The sequence below is a fragment of the Vipera berus genome (assembly GCF_964194415.1).
Source record: "Vipera berus genome assembly, chromosome: 2".
Lineage (NCBI taxonomy): Eukaryota > Metazoa > Chordata > Lepidosauria > Squamata > Viperidae > Vipera > Vipera berus.
In genome coordinates, this window is record NC_138203.1 from 10,920,568 (window position 1) to 10,940,564 (window position 19,997).

The window sequence follows — 19,997 nt, forward strand, 5'->3', positions numbered from 1 at the left end:
GTCTTCTTCCCACAAACTCCGGAGAAGCCCTTTCGAAAGGGAGAGAAGCAGCTGAGACGAAGGCTGGCAAGGGGAGAGAAGCCACCGCAATACTAAAGCACCTGGCCATTTCCCCCAAGGTAGCTTTTTATATCCTTGGCAAAGGATTCCTTGTGAGGAAACGCCATCTGTTTCACGCACGATCCCAGGTACAGGGGGAAAGATCTGGAACACAAAAAGGAGGGGCGGGAGGAAGAACGAAAGGAGCAGGAGGTTGCGATGAGCAAAGATGGAAGCTCAGCCTGCCCCCTCTCCTCCCCACCCCCACCCCCCCAGCCTTCTGCTGCACAAACCGCAAGGCCAAAGCCGGAGAGGAGGGAAGGAAAGTTCCCTCTTCAGGTCAGCTGCACTTCTGCAGCTGTTTATGCCCAGAATTACACAAGCACCAACTGGCAGCCAGAAACACTTCACGAAAACACCTTCATTTCGCAAGCACAGTTTCAACTGGGAAACTGTTACCATCTCAGATCAAGCCAAATTCAACAATGCTAGGGAATTCCTTGAAGCTTGCCCTCCCAACGACATCACCCATCGACAGGGATCCAGGGATAAACCTTGTTTACATGCCATTTAAAAGATACATTCAAACTTCTAGGAAGAAAATCAACGGCCCCGGCAGACAGGCCCTCCAACAGCTGCCACTCAAGATACACTGGAAACAGGCAATAAACCCTAACCAAGGCACCACACCATCCCCAAACCCGGCAGGGCAAGCTACTCTACATAAACAGCCAGCAAATCCTCCTCTGCCTTGCACTGAGGATGTTACCAAGTCTGGTCATGAAACGTCTGCAGGAAAACAACCAAGCTCAAAGAACCCAACGGTTCAACCTTTAGCTACAGAAATTCAGGGAAGGCAGCACCAGGAATTTCCAGAAAGGGTTAGGAGTTTGGTGGAGTGGGGAAGGAGCTGGCCTAGAAACCGGGAGACGGTGAGTTTTAGTGTCTGCCTTGGGCATGAAAGGCAGCTGGGTGACTTTGGGCCAGACCCCCTCTCTCAGCCCAACTACCTCACAGGGTCGTTGCCGTGGGGAAAATAGGAGGAAGGAGTATGATGGATGTTTGCTGCCCTGAGTTGCCTATATATATACATAGGCACAATAAAAATAAATCTAATAATAAAGTTCTTTTTTAGTTTTTTTTTTCCTTGTCTGGGTCACCAGACAGAGCAGCAGAAAACCCCAGTAGAAAGGAAGTGTTTGTTGTGCGTATTCGTAGCCAGGAAGCAGAACTAGACCCAAACTGAATGCCGTTAAGGTGGGTGAGAGAGAGAGAGAGAGAGAGAGAGAGACTGGATGGAACCTTCATAGACTGAGTTTACCTAGAGGGACAAACCCAAAGGACACACACCTTCCTGTGTTTTCCTCCATCAGGCCAGATTCTGATGGGAGCTTAGGCCAGTGTGCAACCACCTCCTGCTTCCGGTCAAGTTTCCAAAGGGTGTGCAATAAGTACAAGGTAGACGTGCAGCTGTCTGTAAGACAAAAAGGAAGAGATTGTAGCTTCCGGTGGCGACGCGACGCCGAAGACAGCCGTTTTCGGGCTGCCCGCTCCGCAGCTGTGTTTTTCCATCGTAAACAGCGCCGATCAGCTGTTTAGATGGATTTGAAGCCCCCTCCTCGGGAGAAGAGGAGGGGGTGAGGCCCCAGGTAGGGGTTGAGCTCTCCGGGGCCGCCTGAGCTTAGAGTTTGGGCGGCTGAAGGATTGAGCCCCCCCGAAGCCTGGGTTGCTCCGAGCTGCGCAGCGCCCCTGCTCCGGGATTTATGGAGCAGAGCCAGGCGTTAGCAACCACCCCTGCCAAAAGGAAATACTTTTGATTATCAAGATGCAGGCAGAGCGGTACAGGAGGTCAAGGTGATGTGGACTCTTATCTTTACTCTCTAGCTCAATGGATTTTATAGCTTTAAAGTGAAAGTGCGTAATAAGTGAAAGTGGGGGAAGATGGCGGCTAAAACTTCTAAAGCTCTTCGGAGTGCGGGGTCTTCCCTGGTGCAACAGACCTCATTGCAAGCTTTGCTTCCTCCTGCACCTCCTCCGGCATTGACGCTTAAGGATTTACAAGATGCTCTTGGAAAGCATTCACAATTGATGTCTGACATGATGGATGAAAAGCTGAAAAAGTTGGAGGAGAAACTGGAGAAGAAGATGGAAGAGAAGTTTAGAGCAATGAGGGTGGACATGTTGTCTATGATTGAATCTGTAGCTGAATGTGTGCAACAGCTGGATGAAAAAGTGAAGGATCTCAGTCAAAAGAACTCTATATTAGAAGCAAAGGTATCAGAAAATGAAAATATAAGGGATAAAATGGACGGAGAATTGAGCCTTGCTCAGTATCATCAGATGCAGTATGCTATTAGAATCAGGGGTTTAAAGGAGAACTGTAAAGAAGATTTAAAGCAGCTGATCTCTGAGGCTCTGGAAGGGGTATTGGGCCAGCCAGCATCTGAAATTGAGGGAAATATGGACAAAATCTTTCGTGTAAATTCATGGATTGCAAGACAAAGGAAGTTACCCAGAGATGTGGTGGTCTATTTTACAAAGAGAGTAATTAGAGATGAAGTTATTCAAGCTGCTTATGATACTAAACTGGTAGTGGCTGAGCAAGAAGTCTTGGTTTTAAAAGAGATTCCTCCGAAGATTTTAAGGAGAAGGAAAGATTTTGCATTTTTAGTACAGGAACTTAAGAAATGTGATATTAAGTTTAGATGGGAGATTCCAGTTGGACTGGTGGTGACGCATGAAGGTAAAAGACATCGTCTGGTTACTGTGGCCCAGGCACGTGATTTTTATAGCAATGTGTTAAAAGCAACCCCCCTATCATTTTTGCAAGCTGTTAAGGGATACGGCGGGGGAAAGCTTCAAGATGTTGCAGATAGACAGATAGAGGACAATGGTGTTGGAGGGGATCAAGATACAGTTTCATCGGATGTTGCAGGAGGCCAGAGGAAGACGCGTGCCGCCCTAAGAAGAGCGAGACGAGAGCAAGAGCAAGACCAGCAGATAGTTATGGAATCTCCAAAGTGTATTTACAGTGAAGATGTGGGAGGGGCGCGGTCCAAAGAAGTTTTGGGGGTCATGACAGACGTGCTCCAAAAGTTTTGGGGCGTTAAGATTGCTGATTAAATTTTTAAATTAGTATCTTAATGGATTAAATTTATCATAGAGGAGAAAGAAAGTTTTTTTTTAATATTTAACACAATTTAAGATGGATGTTATTTGCTTGTTAGAAAAGTATATTAGGATTATGGACTAAAAGTATGTGTTGAACTAAGAATGGGTATGCAAGCTCCTAATTAACAACAAGTTGTCTTACAGACTGCTTAACCCTTTTTTTTTTAACTCTTTTTATTTGAACTCAAGGATGACTTGGAACTGCGAGACATTTGGTGTGATACATGCAAGAATTATTTTTGATTATGGTTTAGTTTGGTTGGAGATTATTAAGGTTAATAGATAGGCGCTTTTGGCGCGTAACTGAGAATTTGTTTATTTTTTTTTCTTTGAAATTAATATGAATAAGGACTGGGATTAAGAAAATCTATTTTGAGTAAAGCTCTTTTCTGTTTTTCTCTTTTTCTTTTTTACTTTATTTGTAATATCAATATTGTTTGTATTCATTTTACATGAGCTAGAGGGAGATAGAACTAATAGTTTATTGCTGATAACATAGGGGTGCTTATGTTTGTTTTTTGATTTTATACCCTGTATTTAGCTCTGGGAAGTCGGGGGGGGGGGGAGGAGGGAATGGGGGGAAGGGATAGGGAGGGTTGGGTGGGGGTGGGGGAGGGGGGGATTAAAGTCAAAATGTATTGTAAAACTTTTTAAATAAAAAAAAAAGGAAGAGATTGTAGGAGAAGGGATGGCAGAACCTGGGGTGGAGTGAAAAGAGGAATCAGCCTAGATGTCAGATTCTGGCATGATGTCATGGTTCCGATAAATGAGACAATTCAAACAAATTGCAGGCATATTATTTATTTAAAAAGTCTAAGTAATGAAATGAAACATTGGCACTCATGGAGGGATGCCAGAATCTGAAATCTCCTCCCCCCAAAACCCATCATAACACACACACAATCCCCGCCCTTATCTACACGTCATAAATCACATTATCCAATTAGTTTTACATATGAGTTTTCACTTCCCATTCTGTACGCGGGCTTTTCCAATCTTCTCACAACATCCGGGTAGATGTCCCCCCGCCCCCCCAAAATGAAGCAATTAAAGTAACAGGCTGTCTCTTATGTTGTCAGTGCAAAAACATGTCAATGTTTGCAGCATTGACACTAGAATCCCTACATGGCCATAAGCAGGCTACCCTTGAATTCTGTTGATCCAAGAAGATTCCTGTGAATAGGCATCAATAGCAATAAATCAGTTTAATTGGATTCCGTGCCTGACCAGAGATGTGATCACAACTGACCTCTTGGGTATCAGCTTCCTCTCAACCAAATGCTTACCTTGTCCATGGTCTTTGCCACTTTCCCTGTCACGCACCCAGATTCTGTGGCCTTTGCCAAGTCCCCCTGGCACACACAGAAATGCCAGTTCAATAGACTCTGACCTTTCAGAGCAGGAATTTCATGCTGAAGGTACCTGGAGAGACCTGCAGGCTGTACTGAAAATCCATCAAGGCTTCTTTAAACTTCCCCAGCTCCAGAAACTGGATCCCTCTTCCCGTCAGGGCCAGGAGTCTGATTTGGGGAAGCTGCTCTGCCTCAGGTATCTGCTCTGTCTTCTCCCTTTCTGATTCAGCTCTGCAGCTGCCTGGCAAGAGAAAGAATGCCAACAATCCTTGCCCATGAACCAAATCAAGGCCAATTCTTCCATTTTTCAGGGACAGCCAGCTGCCAAATAAACCCACGCCAGGGCAAAGTTGGCAAAAGGGAACTCCTTGCCGGAGGGAAAAGGACAGGAAGCAGAGACCTCTCAACTGCCTTGTAGACCCCCCCCTTTTTTTCTCTTTGAGGAAGTTCAGCACTAGGTAAATTGCGCCCTGCACCTTGTGTGAAGGAACCAGCTGATGGCCGGTCTCCAAACCTGAAGAACTGACATCCCTCACTGAAATAAAGAGAAGACTCAGGGAATTAAGTTGTTTGCTTTAGATTCTGTGCCACCCGGGGTCGTGATGGTGACGTACAAAAAAGGAAATGTAAATGCATGGCCTGCAGATAGGCCAGTCTGAAGTGATCCTGGGAAGATCCCAAAGGGAACCATCATGAAGACAAAGTGGTAATTTTCAGAAGTCAGCAGGGTTGTCAGTTTTGATTGTGCACTTCTCAGGTAGACTGTCATGGTTCCGACTAATGAAACACTTTAAAGAATCTTCAGGCATTGTTTACTCTAAAAAGTCTATAATAATGAGAACAAAACCTCGGCAGGGCATGGATGGATGCCAAAATCTGAATTCCCCTCCAGCACCTAATATCTGGCACAGTTTCCTCCTCCAAATTAGCAATCATAAATCACATTCTCCAATCAGTTTGTTAGGCAAAGCTCATTTCTTATCTTATTAAAAACAACCGGAGTAGCATTCTCCTCCTCCCAGCTTCATCTAATTCTCAGAGCAAAACAATTTAAAGGAAAAGGCTGCCTCTTATGTTGTCAAAGCAAAAACATCCAATGTTTGCGTTGACAGAGATTGCACAGGCATAACGGAGCTTGACTTTTTGTTTGAGAAAGACTGTCCATCAATAGCTCATCACATTGGAGAAGGGCAGCTCATCAGGTGAGGAACCACTCATGCCTCCCTCTGGGCTTCAAAAGTTTAATAATTTAGTTGGAGGAGGAGAGGTTCGACAAATCTGCAATTAACACAAAATTAGGGAGGATAGCTAGTATCTGGAATGCAGAAATAAAATTCAAGGCCAGGTTACCAGATTAGAACAAGATTCCACAAACTTTATAAACTGGGAATTGTTTTTAATCACTCCCTCCTTGACCTATTCCTCTGCTACTTTACATATGTACAAAGAAGACGAATGGATTTTTAAAAAACATTTTAAGGATTTGTACAACTAATTTGGTTGGAGGCTCCACAGAAAAGCTTTCTTCTTCCTCTCTAACCAGAAAGGTAGAAAAACTGTGGCTCTAGGGCAGGGGTCTTCAAACTCGGCCCTTTTATGACTCATGGACTTCAACTCCCAGAATTCCTCAGCCAGTGTGCCTGGCTGAGGAATTCTGGGAGTTGAAGTCCATGAGTCATAAAAGGGCCGAGTTTGAAGACCTCTGCTCTAGGGGTTTTTTGTTTGCTTGTTTTTATTTATACAATTATTTATAGACCAGCCAGCTCCCAAAGGATTAGTGTTTATAAAGGTAAAGGTAAAGGTTCCCCCACACATGCGTGCTAGTCGTTTCCGACTCTAGGGGCCGGTGCTCATCTCCGTTTCAAAGCTGAAGAGCCAGCGCTTGTCTGAGGACGTCTCCGTGGTCATGTGGCTGGCATGACTAGACGCCAAAGGTGCACGGAACACTGTTACCTTCCCACCGTCGTGGTCCCTATTTTTCTACTTGCATTTTTACGTGCTTTCAAACTGCTAGGTTGGCAGAAGCTGGGACGAGTAACAGGCGCTCACTCTGCTACACGGCACTCGGGATTTGACCCGCCAAACTGCCGACCTTCTGATCGACAAGCTCAGCGTCCTAACCCACTGAGCCACCCACTGTACAATACAAATACAGCAATTAAAAACCTCCAACAATCTGACTAGCTAGTTAATACAGCCCAATGCTATCAGCACCGAAACCCTCTGCAGAATGAAAAGGGTTTCAAGGTTGTCCTAAAAAAACGTTTGGGAGTATTATCTGGGGAGGCAGGTACCTCAAAGGCAAAGCCAGCCACCCAAAAGGGGAAAGGGAGAGAACTGATTTCTGCTTTGGTCACATACCACATACCACATCCAAATTATATTTAAGAAGATTCCAGAGAATTGGAACAGGTTCACAGAAAGGCAACCAAATTTAGGAGAATTGAAATAAACCCATGAAGAGAGACTAAAGGAAATAGGCACACTTGATTTTGAGAAGACTTTTAGAACAATTAATCAGTGGAACAACCTGCCTCCAGAAGCTGTGAATGCTCCAACAGTGGAAGTCTTTAAGAAGAGATTGGACAGCCATTTGTCTGAAATGGTATAGGGTTTCCTGCCTGAGCAGGGGGTTGGACTAGATGACCTCCAAGGTCCCTTCCATCATCATCATCATCATCATCATCATCATCATCATATTATTATTATTATTATTATTATTATTATTATTATTATTATTATTATTATTATCATCATCATTATCATTATATGACAAGACGGAGAAGGGATATGCCGACTCCCTTCAAACACAGGTGGTCCTCATTTAACAACCACCTGTTCAGTGACTATTCAAAGTTACAATTAGGACTGGTAGTTATGACCAGTCCTCAGAGTTCCAGCTGCCAGTGTTCCTATGTTGATGTGATTGTGATTCAGCACTCTGTTTGTGAATACAACTTTGCCATGAAGCATAGTCACACGTTGATTGTGATTCCTGACATTCCCCACTGGCTTCCCGGCAAGAAATCAGAAGTCAACCATGTGAAATTCTCATTCAACGATGGTAACTGGAACGGTTATTGCTAAGCAGTGTGATCACATAACATCACACTGGCAATTCCGATCTCAATTGCTGTCATAAACTAAGAATTATTTATACATGGAAAAGTATCAGAAACGAAGGCCAAGACATTTCCTTGGTCTTCCCAGAGTGCACAACACAGAGGATGGATTTAAGTGACAAGAAGGCAAATTCCAAATCAGTGGTGGGGAAAACCCCCTCTAACAGCAGTTCAGTAACAGAACCAGAAATGGAAGACTGTCCATTACTGGGTGGACCCAAATTTGGACTCTTACACTGAGTGGTATTCGTGTATGTGTACGCATGGATCACCTAAATCAATCCCTTCAATCCTGTGATTCAGGTGAAGACCCTGTCCCCTGGAAAGGGCCTGCTGGAACTCAAGAAACCAAGTCAAGGAGGCAGAAAGCAGGCAATGAATACCTCTGGCCATACCTGTGCTGACCAAATGGACTCTCAGGAGATCATTAAGACACCTGTTGGAGAAGGATTGAGGTGCCGTTATTTCTGTGCTGCCAGAAGAATCCAGCCCCATATAGGGACAGAAAAACCTATTTTACTGATAAAGCCCTATTCTGCTACTTTGAAAGAGGGCTAAGAGTTTTCTTTTGCTACAGTGAGACGATGGATGGATTTCTTACCTCTCCTTTCGGAAACAGTTTCTACCTTTCAGAGATTCCAAAGGAGGCTAGAGGTTGGAAGGAAACCTTTGCTATTTCTCTGACTCTCGGCCACAAATAGTGCAAGCAGGGCAAGTAGAATCAAATGGAGGAAATCACATTCAAAATGTGGAGAATATCCAAAATATTGTATACAACTCTATTCCTCCTCAGGGGACTGTTCCTGACTCCACAAAATGAGGTTGGTGTACCCCATCAGCCTCTCCCCTCTAGCCAATACCCAGCTGTAACAGTGCAGAAGGGAGAGACAAACCAGTCAATGATCCTGACTTGGATCAGGATCCACTCGGATTTCAGTTACCTGCTAAAGCTGTTTATGGCTTCCTTGGTTTCTCTCAGCCGGGCTCTTGCCCAGCCCTGGATCAAGTGGGCAGCTGCTTGCCAAAGGACACAGCGCAGGCTCTCTCTCTGCTCTTCCAGGACAGCAGCAGGAGATTTTGCCAAGGAGGACCTCTCCGCCCCTATGCCCTTCTCTTCAGAACTCGGGTCCAGCACAATGCGCAGCCTAGCCGGGATTAGCCTGCTTACATGGGAGACCACCTCTTCGCACACCATGATGGCTTCCTGGTGCCTGGCTGCCTCCTCCAGAGCAGAGGCCGCTTCCAGGAAGACCTCTGGAATTCTGGGCACGGCCAGCTCACTGCAGAGAGACACCTGGAAAAAAGAAAAAGAACCCCATCCCACCCACGGCAAATGAGTCCTGCTCCAGGAAACAATATTCACAGATGAGAGCGGAGATAATCACCTCCTCCCGAATTCAACCTTGGTGCAACAAATCCAGCCCAGCACCCTGAATGGAAGATCTTTTGGGATTGCAGCAAATAAAATGAAGGTCCAGTACTTGTTTTAACCCAAAGCTCAGCAGCAGGATTCATTTTTGCACCCACCTTCTGTCCACAACCATAGGTGGCTTTTCTTTGTCTCTACTCTTTTTAATACAGAACATACACGAGGGCACCAGAATCCCTGGGAAAGGGAGAGTTCAGTGGTCACAGAGACCACATTTTAAATATCTCTGCACTTGTGAAGAAAAAAATTCAGGAGTCCGATGGCCCTTTTCTAACTTGTCCTTGACTTATGACAGGTCACTTAGCGATCATTCAAAGTTATGAAGGACCTACCTTGGGGTAGCTATGATCCAGAGTTCCAACGGTCACACACAACCCACATGGTCACGTGACTCCACTTCAGCTGCTCTGCAGCCAGGGCCCTTTTATGGTTATTCTAGCATCACATGGTCATGCAACTGCATTTTATGATGGGTTTGGCTGAAAACAGGCATTGACTCCTGGTTTTCAGCAAACCGTGCCCGTGGCGAACCACTCATTTGCTTATCTACTGTGGTGTTCACTTAATGACCACTTGCATAAAATCATCCTGCTTATACAACGACCATGATTGGCACGCTCCATTATAGTTGTAACTTGAGGATTATCTGTAGGCATACTTTATTAAAAGGCATCAATTGTAGTTTGTGAGAACGTGTGCCTTTTCATAAAACATGTTAGTCGGGAAAAGGCTCCACCAAACTATCATGGCTCCCCTCCTGCAACCCCTCCACCTGAGAGAGAAACTGAAGGTCACCGGGTGTGGGGGGGTAGTCACTGGAGTTGCATTAACACACTCAAGCAAATATAACCCAATGAGCTGCAACCTACCTGGGGAAGAGGTCCTTCCTGAAAGAGAGCCAGAAGGTCCAGGTAATGTTCTGCAGCCTCTGTTACCCTGCAGGAGACACCCCCCCCAATCAGGAAACATCATCCATCTCCGTGGCCTGCTGTCCTATCAGCCCAGGGACACCCGCCCTCCTCAGGCACGGACTGTGAGCCAGGAACAGTTTCCCGCCACTGGGCTCTCGCTGGGTTGTTGTTTTTCCAGGCCTCTGGGATTTGGAAAGAAAAGGCTTCTCTTGAGAAAGTGGGGCCAACGCTTTCAGCCCAGCCCCAGGGGTCTGGGAGGAAGGAGGCCCCCACCTCTCCGCCTGCAAACATCTCTCGGCCAGCATGTATTTCACTCCTGATGGGCAGCTTGGGGCAAGGAAAGCAGCCGGATGGCATCCGCTGGTGAGGAGCTCTGTTCGGATAAGAAAATGGAGGTTGTGGGGCTCCAGGGATACCTCTGGAGGACTCTCCAGAGCCTGGGAAGAGAAGAAAGAGGGTGAAGGAAAAATGTCGGATCCTGTAATGAACTTGGGCCCTGCTCAGGTTCAGTAGTACTATGTTACTGAGCCCCGGGCATGTTCCTACTACCCTTCCCATTTTATCAGACTTATTAGAATCTGTTATTTCCCAATCTTGACCCCTTGAAGATCTGTGGGCTTCAACTCCCAGAAAAACTGGCTGGGGAATTCTGGGAGTTGAAGTCCATGCATGTTCAAGGGACCAAGGTTGGGAAACACCGTATTAGAAGAATGCAACGTGCATCATTGAATCTGACAGATCCCAGGCAGCTTACAGCATTACAATAATAAAACACCCTGCTAGCATTTGCTATGGCCTTTTCCCTCTTCCCAGACTGACAGAAAGGAGAGTGGCGCAATCGGTCCCCCTCTTCCCTGGGGAGGGAAGGCGGAGAGGCCATCGCTGGGTCATCCTCTTGAGACCCACCTGACAAAGCAGCAGCAGAGCTTCCAGTTCTGCCTCTGTGAGCCCCAGTTGGTGGTACACGAGAGCAGCTTGGTACAAGGCTGGCAGGAAGGCGGAGTCCATCTCCAGGGCTTGCTTCAGATGGTGCAGCGCTGTGTGTGGCTTGCCCTGGAGATCCAAAAGAGGGAGAGAATTGAGGACCTGCTTCTCACCGTAGAGCGTCTACACCAGTTGGGTTCACACAACACATTAAGCTGGAATAAAACAAGGCTCGGCAGTTGTGTCTCGGTGTTTTGAGGGAGCTGTTTGGAGCCGAAAGGATTTCTGGGAGGTTGCAACAAACTGTTCTGAACTCAGTCAAGCCATCCTTGCTTGGATGGTCCACAGGTTGTTCCATAGGAGGGGAACTTCAGTAAAGAACACCCACCAATGGGGACCCTCCTATCATAAATGGGATATTCAGCAGTTGCTCCCCCTCCTTATCCTATTTTGTAATCCAAAGACTGGAGTGATAAGCTGGCTGGGAAGGACCAATGCACAGAGAAGTCAGTCAGGTTACATAACCAAGGATTCCTGGGTCTCTGTAGAAACATTCCAAAAACCAGGAACAAGTTGGAAGAACTGGAATTGCTAACGAGGGGAGGCCAATACAAATAGTCCTCGACTTACGACAGTTTGTTTAGTGACCGCTTGAAGTTACAATGGCACTGAAAAATGTCATTTAAAAAGTGATTTTTTTGGTCACGTGAACAAAATTCCAATGCTTGGCAACTGACTCATACTTATGACGGTTACAGTGTCCCAGGGTCACGTGATTCCCTTTGGCGCCCTTCTGACAAGCAAAGTCAAAGGGGAAGCCACATTCACTCAGCAACCCTGTTCCTAACTTAACAACTGCAGTGATTCACTTAACAACTGGGGCAAGAAACGTCATAAAATGGAGCCAAACTCACTTAAGAACTGTCTCACTTAGCCACAAAAATTTTGGGCTCAATTGTGAGGACAGGAGGAAGGCACCGTATGTCAGAAAAGGTCATATATTGTATTGGGATATAGGAATTGGAGCAGGAGAACATCTGGATAAGAATAGAAGGGAGGAGGACAATATTGTTGTGGATGCAATACAAACCACCAGGCTAAGGAGAGGATCAGGAAAATGACTTTCCAGATTAAATCACACTGAACTGAGACACAGCAATAAAGGAATTGCTGAACCACCCAGATATTTGCAAAGTTCCAACAATTCCTCAGTGGTCTGGTTAGCCGTTTCAATTTGCAGAAAGATGTTGAAAAGACCTGGAGATCAGCATTCCTTGATCTCTTCCTTGACTGGCAGGGAAGATCTAGTGGAAAAATTAAGAGCAATGGGAACCCTCCATCTATTATGATTCGGGATTCTACAGAAACGCACACCAGCTACAACATTCACTAGAACACATAGATCAATGAAAGGCAGATGCACCGTGAATTTCTCAAATGTAAGATCTCGGAAATACAAGCACAAACCATTCTCTTTTTTTATTAAAAAGTTTTACAGTACATTTTATTTTTAACAAAACAAAACCCCTTCCAACCCCTCCCCTCTCCCCAACCCTTTCACTTTCAAACTCCGCAAAGTCCATTGAGTTAAAGATCATAAATTCACTTTCACCTGGATCTCCTGTGTCACTCTGCCTGCGTCCAAGTTCTCAAAGGTTCTTTCTTGCTGGCAGGGATGGTTGCGGATGCCCTGCTCTGCTCCAAAAAGCCCGGAGCAGAGGCGCCCCGCAGTCCGGAGCAAACTTAGGCTTCGGGGGGGCTCAATCCTTCAGCCGCCAAAACGTTTAGTTCTGGCAGCCCCGGAGAGCTCTACCCCTACCTGGGCGCTCACCCCCTCCTCTTCTCCCGAGGAGGGGGCTTCCGAGCCGCCAAAACAGCTGATCGGCGCTGTTTTCGGCGGCTCTACGGAGCCGGCGGGGCTGACAGCCAGAATGGCTGCCTGCGGTGACGCCTTGCCACCCGGAAGATGCACAAACCATTCTGATTAGAATAAAAAGGGGCTGCTTAGGCAACTGCCAGATATGTGCAGCAAAGACCTAAGAAAACTAAGACTTGACATGTATGAAGATGTAATCACCAAAAAGCCACATTGGCAAGAAGCTCTTATTTGCAGAAAGAAAGCCAGAAAGGCTAAAGCATAAAGGCAACTGAAGGTTGTGAGAAAAGCTAAAAGCAACCTAAAAGATTTACGGGGATGACAATAAAAACGAAAGAAAAAAAAGAGAGAGAAGAGAAGGGTGGTGGAAGGTTAGCAGAGATAGGAAGAGGAGGACTAAGTTCTCGTATACTCCTTGCTTTTATCTTCTCCCAAAGGAGAACTGCGTTCAAACGAATCCAACAACTGCCACAATTTGGGACTGGCAACCCAAGGACAGAAAGAGACATTTAGAGTAGCAGGCTACCGTGAACTGGACTAATTATATTCGAGAGTCCTGAAGAAGCCTGCAATCTGAGGAGATTTGAGAATGACCTTGAGAGACAGGAGGAAGAACTGGCAAGCATTTCAAAACACCAGCCTCTCTAGACACCAAAAAAGAGGAAATAAATTACTTTCAATCTTGCGAGATTCTGTTTAATGTAATCCTATGGCAAAGGCAGTGCTGGTTGTGCTTCTTGTCTGGATTACTTCAAAGGCCTCACACTGTGGGTACAAACCTGGAGCCCTGGTTGTGGCATACAGCACCAGTTCAGGGGAAATGCTGCCCTCTTTTCAGAAAGGAAGAAAAGACCTGGATATTCGCTTCAACAATCCTAAGCAAAACTCTGGAGCAGATTATTTAGGAGTTTGTGGGCATTTAGAAAAACCAAAGCATGACCTGACAGCAGCCATCAAGAACATTTATCACGCCAAACCACACTGATCTCCTTTCTTCACTAGTGGCCACGTGGACATAGTGCAACTTCAGCAAAGCATTTGACAAAATTCTACCAGAAAAAAGGGCAAAATGTGATTCCCATTAAATGCAGAGTTAATGGGACAGTTATAGCCAGCAAGGGTTATATTTCATAATGGTAAGAGTTATGAAAGTGGAAAGAGAAGTCAAGTACTATATTTACATGGTTTGATTTTAAGTCCTGTACAGGTAATCCTTGACTTAGAGCAGTTCATTTAGTGACTGTTCAAAGCTACAATGGCACTGAAAGGGACTTATGACCATTTTTCACACTTACGACCGTTGCAGCCTCCCCATAATCACATGATCAAAATTCAGATGCTTGGCAACTAACTCATTTTTGTTGACGGTTGCGGTATCCCAGGGTCACATTATCCCCTTTTGTGACCTTCTGACAAGCAAAGTCCACGGGGAAGACGAATTCACTTAACAACCATGTGACAAACTTAAGAACTGCAGCGATTCACTTAACCACTGTGGCAAGAAAGGTGATAAAATGGGACAAAATTCACTTAGCAACTGTCTCGCTTAGCAACAGAAATTTTGGGCTCAATTGTGGCCGTACGTCAAAGACTATCTGTACTTTTCCAGATATGTATGCATTACTTGGGAAAATGGGAAGAAGCTGGTAATGGTAAAAACTGGCAATGTGAACTTCAACGTAAACCAAGTTCTAGCCCTCGACAGGATAAATCAGGGTCGTGATGCAGGCGGATTATGTGCCATCAAGTCACTGCCAGCTCTTAATGATCACATAGTTTTTCTTCATAATAATCTGCCTCCTCCAAACTGGTCTTTCAACAGCTCACCCTTCATTGCAGTAACTGAGCGCGTCCCCCGAGTGCTGCTTCTCGTTCCCCCCATGTTTCCAAGCAACAGAGCAGTGGCTCTGCATTATGAGGAAGAGGATCTGATTGGCCATCAGGAAACTATCCCAACTCCAGCAGCTATTGGGCAGCATCACAAATTGCTTTCTTTTATTGGAAATTATCTTGGACGGGCCTCTGTCAGGGACACTGTACAACAAATTTTTGCACTAGTTGGTTTCCAAAGTCCCTTCCCATTCTTATATTTGATGATTCAAGGTTCTGGTTATGGTCTTTAAGTCCCTACATGGCATGGGTCCGGAGTACCTCGGGGACCACCTGCTGCCGGCGTCAACTTCCCTCCGCCCTGTGCGTTCCCACAGAGAGGGCCTCCTCAGGGTGCCTCCGGTCAGAGAATGTCGGCTGGCGGCCCCCAGGGGGAGGGCCTTCTCTGTGGGCGCTCCGGCTTTATGGAACCAGCTGCCGGTCGAGCTCCGGATGGCACCGGACCTTCGCTCCTTCCGACGCCTAGATCTGGCCTGATGGGGGAGGTTAGGGTTTTTAATGGGTTTTTATATTGTTACTGTTTTATCTGGGCGACTATTTAATTCTCTTTTTAATTTTTGTATTCTCTATTTATATGTGCCCTGTTCACCGCCCTGAGTCCCTTGGGAGAAGGGCGGTATACAAATTTAATGAAATGAAATGAAATGATTCTCTGGCCTAGATTTTTTTTCATTTTATCCACATTCCTTAGAACACATAATGTTCCCTTACTAGTTTCCCGTAGCAGCTTCCCATTAAGGTGAAGATCTGGGCAAGGACCCGCTTAGAACATAGCCCAGACACAGCCGCTTGGAGGAAGACAAGGGCATGGTGGGGGTTGTCAGCTTCCAGCTCCTGAACACCTGGAATAGGCAAACAGGCATCAAAAAGTCTAATTTGATTCAGTTTAATGTGTATGTTGCTGCATGCTGAGATCTCTGTGCCAGTTATCTAAAGAGAACTACAGATAGTTCCTTGACTTACAACCTTTCATTTAGTGGTGACCTCTTGAAATTACAACAGCACTGAAAAAAGTGAGTTATGACCGTCTTTCACACTTACAACAGTTGCAGCATCCCCATGGTCCCATGATCAAAATTCGGACACTTGGCAACTGACTAGTATTTATGACTGGCTGCAGTGTCCTGGGGTCACGTGATCCCCATTTGCGACCTTCTGAGAAGCAAAGTCCACGGGGAAGCCAGATTCACTGTAACAAGTGTGTTACTAACTTAACAACTGCAAAGGCTCATTTGACAATTGTGACAAGCAAGGTCATAAAATGTGGCAAAGGTCATTTAACAAATGTTTTGTTTAGCAACAGAAATTTTGGAATCAATGGTGGTCACAAGTGGAGGGCTGTCTCTGAAATTACAGAAGTGTTACTGGCAAAAGGAACAGAAGGGCAAAGGTGAAAGTTCAAAGGATCATAAAGCCTGCAGAGAATAGAGGATCTCACATTTACCTTGCAAGAAAGCAGCTGAAGTCCACAGAGTCTCTTTCAAATTTGTGGTGGTTTGCACCACCAGGGGGTCAGACTCTCCCATTTCAAGGGGGTGCCACATCTGCAGCAGTGAAAGGAGCTCACTGTCACAACCAACACAAGAAGGGTCTGGGATCTAAAAAGGAAACAACAAAGAATTCCAAGAGTGCCTGAATAGAGGAAGACCAGCCAACCCCTCCCAAGCTGTGAAGATGGTCAGAGAGAGAGAGAGAGAGCAACGCCTATCACGATATAATCAATTCGCTGAATCTAATGGGTGGAACTAGGGAAGCATTGAACAGGATCCTCATTACTTTTGTTGTCCTTCTTGATACCCACTTCTGTCTGCTGTTCTGCCTCCTCCTACTTAGGCTGCTAGGGGAAAAAAGATCTGCTTTTACCAGAGGTTTGAGCTGACTGTTTGTCAAGGGATTTAATATCAGGCCAAGACTCATAAAGGCTGCAGAACAATAACAGTTTATAACAGTTATCCATGCCCCTCCCCATCACAGAGAAGGCCCTGTGGTATTCGGACTTGGCCTGTGGCCATCTTTTAATGCTGGACTCCAAGGCATTTTTCTCAGCAATTCACCAGGACCTGATTAGCTGCTACTCTAGTGTAAAGCTCCCACTTATCCCGGCTTTCCTCAGGGAAGAGACAGCCAGGGTCGCAGCCCCAACACAACCTTCTCCTTCTCTTCCTCACCTGGCCACCGTTAAGGTGCAGCAGGAGGTCCCGGGCTCTCTCCAGCTGGTGGCTGGCCAACCACGCCGCCGCCTGCAGACCCGCCAGGTGCTGCAAGGGGGCCCGGAGCTCCTCGGGCACGGCCTGCTGGAGGACCCTTGTCCAGAGTTCCCCGCAATCGAGACCCTCCTCGGGCGCAGCGAAAGCTTCCAACACTGGCGGGAGGGAAGGAAGGAAAGAAGGAAGGAAGGAAGGAAGGAAGGAAGGAAGGAAGGAAGGAAGGAAGGAAGGAGGGGGCCGTTGGCCGGGTCTCCCTTCCAGACCAAGAGCCCCCTCCCCACCCGCTTCTTACCTCGCCGGAGTCCCCGCTCGATCCAAGCCGAGGCGCGCTGGGGGCCGCCGCCGGGCAGTCGCATCTCGAAGGGCAGGGCGTTGCAGAGGACGGCCAGCTCCAAGGAAAGGCTCAGGAGGACGGCGGGCAGCCCTGCGGAGGGGGGGGCGCACACCCGAAAGCTGAGGAGGGAAAGGGGAAGGAGGGGGGTCCCGGGGAAGCCCCCCCGCCCCCCAGGCAGCCCCCGCCCTCTCGGTGAGACCCCGCCCACCGCCTGTTCGCTACCTTGAATCTTCCTCAGCAATTCCGCAAACTGCTGACTGGGAGCCGGGCCGGGAGGGGGCGCCGCCTGTAACGGAAGCACCAGAGGTTAGTCCCACTAGGCCAGGGGTAGGCAACCTCGGCTCTTTTATGACTCATGGACTTCAACTCCCAGAATTCTGACTCAGCTGAATTCTGGGAGTTGAAGTCCATGAGTCATAAAAGAGCCGAGGTTGCCTACCCCTGCACTAGGCCAAGGGTAGGCAACCTTGGCTCTTTTATGACTGGTGGACTTCAACTCCCAGAATTCCCGAGCCAGCCACGCTGAGGGGAAAGGGAGAGGTTTCCAAGCTGAGCCATGCCGGCTCAGGAATTCTGGGAGTTGAAGTCCACAAGTCATGAAGGGGGCCATAGTTCCTCCAGACTGGCTCAGGAATTCTGGGAGTTGAAGTCCACGAGTCATAAAAGAGCCAAGGTTGCCTACCCCTGGCCTAGGCCGCTTTATGATTCGTGGACTTCAACTCCCAGAATTCCTGAGCCAGCCACGCTGAGGGGAAAGGGAGAGGTTTCCAAGCTGAGCCTAGGCCGAGCGCACCCCGCACCCCTCCCTCTCCCTCTTTCTCTCTCGGCCGCGCACCCTCCGCCAGCGCCGGGCCAGCCGGTCGTTCTCATCCCGCCACGAGGCCCAGCATCCGTCGCCGCCGCCGCCGCCCGCCATCCCATACGCTAGGGCGCACGCTCCTACCGCGCCGCCCGATTGGCCGGGACGCTTCCGTTGCCGAGGCAACACCGACCGGCGGCAAACTCGAGTCCTGCAGGGGAGCCAATGGGCGGGCCCGCGCACGAGGCCTCAGCCAATCAGCAGCGCTCGCTGGCCACGTGCATTTCCTCCTGGCTGAAGAGGCAGAAAAAGGGGACCTGGCTTTCCCTGGTGACGGCATCGGCCCCACCACCTCCCCTTTTACTCGAGGTTGACGGGCAGGTCCTAAAGCCGACCTTTACTATGTTTATCTCCTAAATCAGGGGTCGCCGCACTTGGTAACTTTAAGACTTGTGGACTTCAAATCCCAGAATTCCCCAGCCAGCATTATATTTCATAGCTGGCCGGGGAATTCTGGGCATTGAAGTCCATAAGTCTTAAAGTTCCCAATCGTAGAGGCTCCTGTCCTAAGTTTATCTTTCAAGAATTCACTGGAGACCTCCTTTGAAAAGCTCGATTCTTTTGCACTCTTAGGGAGCAGCAGGTTTAATTCATCCAAATGTTGAAGGTAGCAGCAAAATGCTGGTCGGTTGCAAAAACGCCTTATTTGGGGGCTGAAAATGCACTTTTGCAGAGTCAGGCTGCCCAGTGAGGCTCCGGGCTCTGCCCAAACAGCCTCTGTGGTTTAAAGCAGGGGTCCTCAACCTTGGCAACTTTTAAGAGTTGTGGACTTCAACTCTCAGAATTCCTCAGTCAGCTTGCTGGCTGAGGATTTCTGGGAGTTGAAGTCCACAAGTTGCCAAGGTTGAGGACCCCTGCTTTAAAACACTCAGGGATTAGGAGGCCCTAATGACAAGGGACGCGGTGGCTCAGTGGGTTAGGACGCTGAGCTTGTCGATCAGAAGGTCGGCAGTTTGGCGGGTTGAATCCCAAGTGCCGCGTAACAGAGTGAGCGCCTATTGGGGGCAATTTGTAATAATGCCGCTTGGGGGGATGTATGAAAGCCCTAATAAGCAGGCATATACATAGAATGAAGGCTACTGCTAAGCTTCTAAGTCGGAGAATGGCGGGATATAAATGGGATTAAAATAAAAAAAAATATTACTCGTCCCAGCTTCTGCCAACCTAGCAGTTCGAAAGCATGTAAAAATGCAGGTAGAAAAATAGGGACCACTCCGGTGGGAAGGTAACAGCGTTCCGTGCGCCTTTGGCGTCTAGTCATGCCAGCCACATGACCACGGAGACGTCCTCGGACAAGCGCTGGCTCTTCGGCTTTGAAATGGAGATGAGCACCGGCCCCTAGAGTCGGAAACGACTAGCACGCATGTGCGGGGGAACCTTTACCTTTACCTTTTTAATGAAAAGAGGCATGGCGACCACTGCAGGGCTGATGTTTAGCCATCTAATGAGCCACTCTAGAGAAATATGTTAACTGTAAAAATGTCTGCTTTCTGAACCATTATGCTCGTCTGTGGCTCATACATCCTGTAATCACACACACACACACACACACACACACACACACACACACACAGACCAATTATTTAGACTAGGAATATACCTGGCCTTTTCTGTAAGCTAAGAAGGAAATCATTTCAAGCGCACAATATCATGCGGAGGCAGTTTCTGGAATTTGCAGTCCATTTACTTCCTTGTGCTCATCCGTTCAATTTCAAAATTCTAAATCCCCTCTCGTGACTTCTAGCATCCTTTTTGTGACAGCCATCAAAAAAGATCTTGGGTAAAGCCTCTGGTGAGCTGCCCTGGACTGACAAAAGACACGGCAGCAGGCAACCCCAAAGGGATTTCAGACACCGCTGCAGTTCAGAGCTTCCCATGAAGAC

General features: G+C 47.3%; 1 protein-coding gene across 1 annotated transcript; it reads right to left on the reverse strand.

Annotated features, from left to right (window-relative positions):
• Positions 1 to 18,171, reverse strand: FANCG (FA complementation group G; the record flags this gene model as incomplete). The annotated part of the gene is made up of 14 exons (XM_081316358.1): positions 1 to 204; positions 1,390 to 1,513; positions 4,633 to 4,803; positions 8,080 to 8,120; positions 8,626 to 8,978; positions 9,983 to 10,049; positions 10,298 to 10,461; positions 10,931 to 11,077; positions 15,426 to 15,556; positions 16,159 to 16,312; positions 16,883 to 17,076; positions 17,214 to 17,345; positions 17,478 to 17,541; positions 18,091 to 18,171. The coding sequence occupies 14 exons, from the start codon at positions 18,169 to 18,171 to the stop codon at positions 93 to 95; spliced, it is 1,935 nt and encodes a 644-aa protein (XP_081172484.1). The 3' UTR covers positions 1 to 92.
• Between the last annotated feature and the right edge of the window lie 1,826 nt (positions 18,172 to 19,997).